This window comes from Chionomys nivalis, chromosome X (genome assembly GCF_950005125.1).
Source record: "Chionomys nivalis chromosome X, mChiNiv1.1, whole genome shotgun sequence".
Taxonomy (NCBI): domain Eukaryota; kingdom Metazoa; phylum Chordata; class Mammalia; order Rodentia; family Cricetidae; genus Chionomys; species Chionomys nivalis.
In genome coordinates, this window is record NC_080112.1 from 24,995,155 (window position 1) to 25,006,738 (window position 11,584).

Sequence of the window (11,584 nt, forward strand, 5' to 3'; positions counted from 1 at the left end):
TCCCACTTCTAGGGAGGCAGAGGCAGGCAAATCTCTGAGTTCAAGGCCAGCCTGGTCTACAGAGTGAGTTCCAGAACAGCCAGGTCTACACAGAGAAACCCTGTATCAATTTTAAAAAATAGATACACATATGAACCTTACAAGTGGCTACATTATTATTAAAATTAATTGTTACTTTGCTACACAAGAGATCCTTTCGACTCTGACAGAGCTGCCCTAGCAAAGCCACTCACATTCAATTTCCATTTTACAGTACCAAATGAGTTAAGTGAATTACTACCCCCAAGGAAAATATTAAGCAACACAGGTTACCAAGTACTTTCTAAAGTACTATAAAGTCTTTCTGATCATGTTTAAAAAACATTTCAAAAATTGAAAGGTTGCAGTATTAAAGAGGGAGAACAGACACAGGTTTTAGAGTTTGAGTAATCAGGCTTCTAAATCATCTAATTTACCATCCGTGAGTCTCAGGGACCTCGTTTGCAAAACATCTATAATGCTACTTACATAAAGGGGAGTCATGCAGCTCAAACAGAAATCCATACGTATAAAGCATGGATGGTAGGTGCTCGATAAATGTTAAATCCTACTCTCTTCTCAAATCTAAATCAATTTTTTTATCTCAACCCCCCCCAAAATACTCAGCCAAGCAGCAATAAAGTTATATTGGATGCACCTATTATTTAGTATGCTGTATGAAATCACTTATACCATTATCATCATTCTTGTTTCAAATACATTATTTATCACGTAGAAGAGACCTATGATATGAAACCTTTACCCTTCAAAAGGAAAAAAGACACAGGGAGTCAAGAGACTAAAAAATTCTCAGTTTATGAGTACACACTAAACCCCGGGGAAAATAAAACTATTCATTGTCTGAATACAAAGCATCTGCTTTGAGGGCTACATACATGCACTTAAGTAAACTAATTCCCCAGCCACAAGAGACAGAGAAGGAGGGACCAACACTCTCTAAAACATTTTTTTATAAATGGATGCTTTGGGGCTAGGGAGATACTTCAGTGGGTAAAGGGTTTGCTCTACAAGTATCAAGACCTGAGTTTGGATCCACATTACTCATGAAAAACTCTGGCATAATGGCACGTGCCCACAACCCCATAACTGGAAAAGAAGGGTGGAGACAGATAGAGCCTAGGCACTCCTTGGCCATTCAGTCTAAACAGTCTGTGAGTTCCACGTTCAGTAGCTTGTTGCAAAAAATAAAGCGGAGATCACATAAGGAAGGCACTTGTACTTTGATCTCCGTTCTTACTCGTGTGTGTGTGTGTGTGTGTGTGTGTGTGTGTGTGTGTGTGTACAGAAAATAAAATAAAAAACCATGAAAGGGTACTCTTGATTTCTACCACCTACAAAACCTCAAACCTTCTTTAGAGGAAAATAAAATCGAATACTTTCCCCTTTCCAGATTTTCCATCTCCTCAATTTTATGCTGCTAATTGTTGGATTCTATACTGTACATTCTAACCTACACAGGGGAGCAGAATGAATCTGATCTAAACAGATTACAGGAATGAGTATCAGCATCATTTCACATAAAAGGTGGATGGATGCAGCAAAACACTGGAAAGGGCACAGCACAGTACCAGTGAAAGCAGCATTGGGGTAGAAAAATGCTGAATGTAGCTTTGACCCTGTCCGTATCTGTTTGGATGACACTGAGCAATCTGAACTTTGATTTTCCAACTCATAAAACAAGGTAACATGACCACGGCTGTCTCCTTATTCAATGTGTCGTCGATGACATGCAGCATTAATAAAACCTGGGAGAGTTACAAAATCCCAGTATGCAACTAAGCATCTCCAGGTGTTGTGCATGCATTTTAAAGTTTAAGAGCTACTACTCTGCAGTTCCTGGGCCTCTCACCTTCAAAGACTCTAAGAGAATCTCAGCAGAAGATATCCATAGGAAAACCAGCGTTGAAGAGGGCTGAGGAAGAGGCAATACCGGGCAAGTTCTGCCCTGTAATCTGTAATTCCAAACACATTTTCAAGAATCATTCTGTCTTAGGAATCCAGATCTCACAGCACTTCTGCATGAAATCAACCTCACTTGGGAAAGTCCCCATGTGAAAGTACTCTGCCTGAGGCCATATGTAATGGATCATCTGGATTGGAACCCACTACCATTAGCTTTTCTACCTACTCCCCCATTAAACATTCCTTGCCCAACTTTGTGCAGGGTTCACTCCAAAGAGTTTTAACTGACAGGTGACCAATATTTCCTTACAGGGATACTGTACATTCCAACAAGAGAAGACAGGGTGTAATAAGTAGTTAGAGCAGCAGGTAACGGTGCCAGATACTTGAGTTGACAGTGTAAACCAAAGGTATCTATATCACACAAAGATTAAGACAGAGCAAGAAGGACCACGAAAAAATAATAAAGAGCCAGGCAGTGGTGGTGCAAACCTTTGATCCCAGCACTCAGGAGGCAGAGGCAAGCAGATCTCTGTGAGTTTGAGGCCAGCCTGGTCTACAGAGCGAGTTCCAGGACAGGCTCCAAAGCTACAGAGAAACCCTGTCTCAAAAAAAAAAGATAAAAAATAAAAAAAGAAGACTAGAAAGAATAAAGATAAGTGTCCTTACCTACCCAGCCTGTCTCAACCAGTCTTGAGCTTTTCCTTAATAGGGCCTACCTAGAGTTTGCGTCAGGAGGAAAGAAAATGCTGATTGGTTAACAGGGTGCCAATCAGCATACTCAGCTACTATGATTCCCCGGAAACAAGAACTCCTGGGCTAATGGACCTGTCATTGGGTTGTGGTTTTGTGTTAGATCAAGCTTGGGGAGTAATGTGTCTCTGCAAAGACATATTTCAGTCCTCCCGGATGATGGGGAAAGAACTACTGAATAGTGTAGTGTCATGGCGATTCAAACACTTAACAACCCTTACGGAGTGCAGTATTAAAGTCCTGAGGCTTTACAAATGACTCTGTAGGAGAAACAGGACATAAAGTGTGCCCCTATTTTATGAACGAGCACCCGAAGTGCAGAAAGCTAATAGAAATTAAAATTAATTCAGTCCTAGTGCTATACCAGCTAGAAAAATTTTAATTGCTTTAAATACTGGACAAAAAGATAGGTTCTTTTATTATTCCCATTTTACAGATGACAAAATGCAGCTTGTTAAGTGCCCAGTATCACAAAGCTACACTGAGGCATGGCAACTCTATAATACAGATGTTCTCATTTATTTCATTTATATATTAATGTAGTTGTTTAACAAATTACTTAAAGAGCAGGGACTTAGTTCCCCAAACTGGAAAGTATGGAGGAGGAATTGACAGAAAGTTTATGGAATTTATCATCTGCCTAATCCTCTGAGGAGACAAAGAGAAAACAGGGATGCTAGGTCAAATCTTGACTTCACCTGCATACAGGAAGTACACTACCACAGAACCACATCCCTACCCTCATTAGTATTCCTGACAGTCTCTCTCAGTGTCCACATTAGAGATATCAATATGATCCCAGGCCCTCTCCTTTTCATAATCTCCCATCCATATGACAGACCGCAAGTGTCATCACTGTGCATAACCGTGTCCCACAAGGATTAAAAATTCATATGAGTCACTGTTCTTCAGTCACCAGAAGAAAAGGCTCACTGATCAAAAGCAACATAAAAATCACAAAAGAAGTAATTCAGGTTTACCTATTGCCTTCTAGCTAATCATAAGACAAAACAAAACAAACAGTAACTTAGTAAAAGGTGTTTTTAAAAATATCATTTTGGTTTTGATATAAAACTTCACTATAAAGCCTGAGCTGGCTTCAAATTCAAGATAGTCATACCTCATTTTCCAACGAAAATGGAATGAACCACCATGATTGACTTTTTCTGAAACTTAAAAATTAATTTTTCTCTTAGCCTCATGCCTCAAGTTCATTTAACCTTCCCTTAGGGGAGTAAGCAAAAAGAACAGGGAGGAAGAGGCGATATCCCTTAACTCCCTTGTCTTCCAATAGACCACTCCCAGGCATGCAGTATGAGCTGTCCTTTCTTTCCCTCCCTACACCCTACATTAACCCAGTAGAAAAAGCTATTATCTATCTCACATTAAAATGTATTCTGGATGGATCCACGACTTGAATGTGAAAATGAAGCCATGGGAGTATAGATAAAAATGAAAGAATATTTTTATAACTTTAGAGAAAAATTCTAAAATTAACAGCAAAGAATCCCCTTGAGAGCTACAAAGGAGAAATAGCACCCTTCAAGTGGGAGTCAAAATTTGTGAATGACCATGGATTTCTCATCAGGAACCACGAGGCCAGAAGAAGTAACACAGCATTTTCCAATAACTGAAGGTAGAGATCTGCCAGTTTAGAAATATATAGGCAGAGACGATCTACTTTAGGAGTAAGGGAGGAAATCAAGTGTTTCTCAGAGTATGGGAAACCAATAATCTACAAACAGAGTGTTCATAGAATAGCAAAACAAATAAACAATTTTTAAAACAAGAAAGGTAAAAGTGGGAGTACTGGAACACCAAGAAAAACAATGACAAGAGTGAGCACTAATGCAGGGCTAGGGAGCTAGCTTGGCGGTTAAGGGCACTTACTATTCTTGCAGAGGACCAGGGTTCAGTTCCTAGCACACAGGCACATGGCAGTTCACAGCTGCTTGCAACTCCAGTTCCAGGGCGCCTGACAATGAAAAGGAAAAAAAAAAAACCAAATTAGCAAAAATATAAAGCAAAAAGCTGAACTTCAATAGTTGAAACATTTTACAAGCTCTAGCAAGACAGACAAGGAAGAAAGGGGATTTAGTATTTAAAAAGACACAGAGGCAAGCTAGAGAGATGGCGCAGCAGTCAGAAGCACCTGTTGCTCTCACAGAGAATGTACACTCAGTTTCCAGCCCCTACTCACAACGCCTGTAATTCCAGTTACAAGGAATTCATCCTTCTTTTGGACTCCAGGGGTATTTACATGGCATACATGCAATGCACACATGCACACGTGTGCACTCTCACACTTAATAAAAATAAGAGACAGGCATAAATTATAGAGGTATTCTATACAACAGTGACTAGAATCAATAATGCGGTAGATAGTGCTAACTTCCAAATTTAAGAAAGTAGATCTCAGTGGCCCAGGGTATGGTGGCATACACTTATAATGAATAGTTAGTTCAAAGCTAGTTGGGCTACATATACAGCCCCCTGTCTCAAAAAATAAACAAGGGGTTGGGGGAAAGAGATAGAGACAAAATAAATAAAAACATCAAGAATAAAAAGAATACCTAAATTGCAGTGATGTTATCACAGATATTACATATAACTAAAATCATCAAATAATGCATATTAAATATTTGAAGGTTCTACATTTTAATTATGTTTTAATAAAACTATTTAAAATGGGATACCAAACAGAGCATATCATCACAGTCTCTACTGACATCAAAAGTATCAGTGAATACTTGCAAACAATCTGTCAACTTAAATAAAACATAGCAATTCCTTGGAAATCACAAATATCCATAGTATACCCAATATGAAACAATTTGAATGAAGTTTTAAAAACAATTTTCCTTTTGAAAATTTCAATACATTTATACAATGTTTACTGATCAGATCAACCTGTCACTACCTCCTTCCAACTCTCCCCAGTGTCTTTCTATCTCTTATCCCTCCAAGTTCCAAATCCTGTTTTTAAATTTTATTATTAATAACTCCCTGAGTCCAATTACTGCTGCCTATGTTAACATTAGTTCTATGTCTATCTAAAAGAAAAAAAAAACACCCTCAGGAAGTAACATGGCAATTCAGCGATACAAAAACCACCCAAAGACAAGCACAAAATAGGAAAACTTCAAGCCAACATCACTCATACAATAGAAGCAAATATTTAATGTTTACACAGGACTGTAAGCCCAAGTTAAAAATTAAAATTTTAATTTATAATTACTCTAAAAATTAATCTTCAGACTCAGGTACTTTAAATGGAGAGGTAAACTAAGCATTTAAAGAATATTTAATGTTAGTTCTATGCTTATCTCAAAAAAAACAAAACCTCAGGAGGTAACACCCCAACCTGGTGATACTGAAACAACTCAAAGACAACACACAAAAGAAAATTACAGGCCAACATGTGATTGAAGAAAAATCCCTAAGATACTAGCAAATATATTTTAGCAATATATTTAAAAAAATACCACTGGCCAGGCAGTGGTGGCACTCACCTTTAATCCCAGCACTCGGGAGGCAGAAGCAGGTGGATCCCTGTGAGTTCGAGGCCAGCCTGGTCTGCAAAGTGAGTTCCAGGACAGCCAGGGCTGTTATGCAGAAAAACCCTGTCTCAAAAAATACAACAACAAAAATACCACTAACAAATGAGCTTATTGCAAGGACATGAGACTTATTTCAAAAATTAAATATATATAAACTACTACATACACAGATAAGTTAAAAAAAACCTACAGAAAGGATGATTAGCGCTAGCAAATAAGTTTAAGGTTTTGGGATACAATAACAACAAACACATCAATTAAACGTTTATACCCTTACAGGGAATTATCTGAAAATTAAATTAAGAAAAAAAACCTATTTACAATGGCATCATTAAGAATCAACTTAGCCAAAGAAGTGCATTCAAAGCTTACCATAAGGAATCGCTGGGGGACTAAGGGTGTGCTAAATCCTATTACAAAGCTGTATAAGTTATTCCTTCACTCAACCATCTGTATTTTTAAAAAATGAAAACTAAGAAAATTTACCAAATACAACATTTACGGTTTTCTGAATGGGGAATACTATTAGGAAGGAATTACCAAATTCCCTGTTGAGAAGCAACTCCTCAAAATGTACTCTTTGAGGAAACATTTTTCTAAAAGCTGCTATCTCTAGTAACCATATAGGCCTCTACCCAGGATCCTGATTTGTGGGTGCCAAGCACTGGCGGTCTGTGGCTGACAGGTCACCTCGCCATTGGAGTGCCAGTCGAGGCCTGGGGCAAGCTGGAGGCCATCTTCCGGGCCTACGTTCCATGGAGCCTGGCCAAAGTACTATGGGGGGGGGGGGGGACACGACGACGACACGACACACAGACCGACACGGACGCTTTACCCTCGCTTATAGCTAACAAAGACGACATTATATAGACTGAAAATAAAGGTTTTAACACCAAGTAATAGCACATCGAAGTACTTTTTAAAACTTTTTCTCCTATCAGGTGTTCAAATTTGACGGAAAAAAACGTACCCATGAAATCGCTAGTTCTGTCGGCCAAAATCTCCTCCAGCATCTTAATCCCTCATACCAAAATATACTCATAAAATTGTGAGGCAAAGGGGATTTTAACAGACAATAAAACAAGTATTTGTACTAAGGTAAAGAACCATAAATCGCTGGAACGCTGGGAACGTTCCAATCTGTGGAGAGAAAAAAAAAAAAAAACCCACGTCATCTACAAATTGAAAATGGCGGGAGGGAACCCTCAACCAGAATTAAAATAAAAATACGTTGGGGGTTACCTGGACAGGGAGAATCACCGCCTCAAAGACCTTCCGGTACCAATGGCAGCACCGGCAGACCCGGTACCAACTGTCAGCAACTGCTAAAAGGCGCGAAGAACAACTGCCGACTACCGGCCATTTTCAGCGCCCGGGGCGCGGCAGTGGAGGGGACAGGGAGTCCGCGCTCCCCTCACAGGGCTTTAAACCAAGCGATGGGGTCAAAAGATCGTAGCAGGAAGTTTTTAAAGTTTGGTCAAATTATTTCTGGCCCGAATCTCCAAAGTCTAGAGGAAATAAAAGACTTACAAATCTCCGAAGGCACCAGTACACCCCTGCCAGCTTCAACACAATGGATGCGTCCAGAAACAAACCACGCCCCTCCCACACCACGTCGACGTGCTAGCCCTCGAGTTTTAAAATGGAGGTTAAGGTTCTGATGACGTAACTCCAGGAGAGATGTGGATTTGAATTCCAACACTACCAAAAGACAGACTATATTTCAGAATAAAATAATACCTGTTTTAGCCAATTCACAATTAGGAAGAATAAATCATAGCATGATATTAAGTAAGAGGGCGACTACAAGAGATGATTTTTCGGGACAATTGTGTGACTAGATGAGACAGCTTGTCAAGACCATTCGGGAGTGGGTTTTTTTTTTTTAAATGACATTTTTTTTTTTTTTTGGTTTTTCGAGACAGGATTTCTCTGTGGTTTTGGAGCCTGTCCTGGAACTAGCTCTTGTAGACCAGGGTGGTCTCGAACTCACAGAGATCCGCCTGCCTCTGCCTCCCAAGTGCTGGGATTAAAGGCGTGCGCCACCACCGCCCGGCGACATTTATTTTTTTCAAGGCAAGGTCTTCCTAAATATCTCAGGATGGTCTGCAACTAGCCCATAACTTTAGCCTAGGCCAGAAGACTTTCCTTTGTTCTTTCTTATAAGGAGTTTATTACCTTATTAATGGTCTAAACCTCAATTTATTTGAGATTATAATTACAACATTTTCCTTTGCCTTTCCTCCCTGCAAACCTTGTCATATACTCCTCGCCGCTCTCTTTCAAATTCTACTGCCAAACCAAACCTGCCTCCAAAATAGTTGTAAGTCTACAGTCCTTAGTTGTTTAATTGAGCCTCTGACTGTGGAGAATTTATGTTTATCTTTAACAGTTTCCCTATAAAATTGAAACAATAAATGAGAATGTTTAGAGATATTGAAATGACCCATGCTGGATAGTTACTGACAACCATGCTAATTAAGTCAATTAAGAGTATAAGAGCCCTTTAATAATGACCAGACCAAGAGAAGGTTGATGCTCTTAGCACTTGAAAAAACAAAAACAAAATAAAAACTTTAAGAGCACAATTACATTAGTGTTCCAGGGGGCTGGAGCAACCTTGTGACATCTGTCTTTTTGCAGAGATTAGCAGTATTTTCCAGACACAGCATGACAATTATTTTTGATTTACGTTTTCTCTAATTATTTTTATTTTCTGTTTTAGATCACACAAGCATTAATTACTTTGGTTAACACGGAAGCACCATAACCAGGGTCCTAGACAGTATCAAAATCCTTGCCAAGGTGGATGTGGCTACCGGGGGATGGGAGACCTAGATGTGTCTAAGTAGACACAAAATAAAGTCAGAACACGGTGGTAATACCTTAGTCACTTCAATATTTAAGTCTTTATTTTTTCCTTCAACTCTTGATCATGGAAAAGGACAGATGTATATAATATATAACATAATAACATACATTCTTTTTTTACTAATTGTTATTGCATACATATATGTATTTGTGTATACATATATATTTCTAAATAGAAACTTGTTTGATACCTATAGTTCTGCCTGAATGCATGTTTTCAGGGCTGATGGTCTGGTACTTGATAACCAGTCAATGTGCTACTCTTCCCTGGGGAAGACCACTTCTCCTGCTCCCAGCTCCTCAGTTGCCTAGAGTTCTTTGTGTATGGTTGAGGCCTCCTGGGCTTTTCCTCATCCAGTTTGCCATGCTCATTGGTGGCATACTTATTCAGCCCACATTTGGCGCTCATGTTGGTGAGACTCTATAGATGTAGCTTCTGTTATCACTAGGAGACATACTCTCACAGCAAACTTCCTGATCTTTCGGCTCTTGCAATCTTTCCAGACCCTCTTCCATAGTGTTTCCTGAACCTTAGGTGCATGAATGTTTTGTAGATGTTACAAGCCTATTTTTAAAAATTAGAAAGCCAGGAATGGAGCTCAAATATCTTGTTCTAAGTGGCTGCCAGATGACTCGCATATGCCCTAAAGTATGATATTCATTGTTCTGGGAACAATTTTTCCCACTTGGGTAAATGTATGAATGTATAGTAGCCACCAGTGGTTGTTTTTAGTATGTGTGTGTGAGCGCGTGTGTTTCTGTTAGTTTTGTTTTTCTGTGTTGGCCAATGGTTTTCTTTGGTAAGAAACCCTCCCCCAGACCCAGTTTCCATTTGGCTATGTCAGGTCTCTTAGAGAAATCTAAAAAAATCTCCACCTGTCTCATTCTGGGAGCAGGAGTGCTTGGTTGTTTTGTTGTTTGGCTCCTGCTCATGAACAGGGCTGGTGGGGAGAGATCAGGCCTCTCATCCAAGGTCACTTTCATCTTAGTGGAATACATACAGGAAGAGGGAAGTAGTTCTCCTAGGTGAGCATTCTTTTCGCTCTGGGCCTGCTCTAAACAGACCCAAGGAAGGGGAAAAGTTCTGCTTGGCTGAGCCTGAAGAAAATTCCACTTCTTTTTCTTTCATGAGTTATATCTTCCTTTCAAACAATGATCCATGAAACCCACTGGTGTAGGAGGTCCTCCTTTTTATGTGTTGCTTTCATTGGTTAATGAATAAAGAAACTGCCTTGACCTGATAGGGCAGAACTTAGGTAGGTGGGGAAGACAGAACTGAACTCTGGGAGAAAGAAAGCAGAGCCAGAGAGACGCCATGGCTCCACCAGAGACAGACACTGGGAATTTTACTCAGTAAGCCACTGCCATGTGGCAATATGCAGATTAATAGAAATGGGTTAAATTTAGATGTAAGAATTAGCCAAGAAGAAACTAGAACTAATGGGCTAAGCAGTGATTTAATTAATACAGTTTCTGTGTTGTTATTTCAGGGCTAAGCTAGCCAGGCGGCCGAGATGAACAAGCAGCCTCTCCTTGCAACAACCCACCATTCTCTGAAAAAAGTTTCAAAATAAGCTCTCTTGGGGTGGAGCAGGGCAGTCACTGCCAGGCAATGCAGCCCAGACAGGATAGATTGTCCCTTCTGTTGAACACTGACCAAAAAAGCAACTTTTTCTAGGTCCTTTTTAAGAAATTAAAAGGCAGCTGCCAAAAATATCTCTTTTGACACTCACTCAGCCACAGATATTAGAAAAAAAGTTATAAAAATTTAAAAATTTTAAAGGAATAATTAGGTCCCAGTTGATAGAGGTAACTAAAAGGGTGTTTAACAACAGAGAACTGATTAGGACAAGATATTTTGCATAAATTGAAAGTCATCATCCACTTCTCTGATGAGACACAGACTTACAGATACCCAGGAAAATGTTGGTGTCCTGCCCTCTATCAGAATATCTCCTAGCTGAAAGTTCTGCCTCCATTCAAAAGATACAGTTAAGCTATTTCCCAAATTGACAACAAAAATTCTCAGGGGTATGGGCAGAAACCAAGACCCCCCCAAAACTGGCCAAACACCAAGTTCCTATAATTGTTCAGCTAACCAGTTAAACTATCCCTGTCCAGATTAAATAATACCCAGTGACCATCGATGCAAAAGGGGAAATGACAATCTATATTGCCTGGCTTGAAGAGGCAGGAATCCTGGTGCCCTGCCAGTCACCCTGGAATACAGTTCGCCTGCCTCTGAAGACACCTGGGACCTCAGATTCTCCCAGAGAAACAGGTGTACACTGTCTTGGACCAGAAAGATGCATTTTTCAGTCTCCCATTGGCAGATGTGAGTCAATCCATCTTCACTTTTAAATGGACAGACCCAGAGGTAAGTTACAGCAGGTAATATACCTGGACCAGGTTGTCCCTGGATTTAAAGACAATAAATGCAGGATTCCTGCCCTTCTATC

General features: G+C 39.7%; 1 protein-coding gene across 1 annotated transcript in view; it reads right to left on the reverse strand.

The window, feature by feature from the left end:
* Positions 1–9,641, reverse strand: part of Ccnb3 (cyclin B3) — a 58,750-nt gene extending 49,109 nt beyond the window's left edge. The window contains exons 1-3 of the mRNA XM_057759612.1: positions 9,584–9,641; positions 7,785–7,955; positions 7,497–7,579 (exon numbers count right to left, since the gene is read on the reverse strand). Coding sequence (XP_057615595.1) covers positions 7,497–7,579; positions 7,785–7,955; positions 9,584–9,641 — 312 coding nt within the window. The remainder of the gene's footprint in view (positions 1–7,496; positions 7,580–7,784; positions 7,956–9,583) is intronic.
* Positions 9,642–11,584: the final 1,943 nt, after the last annotated feature.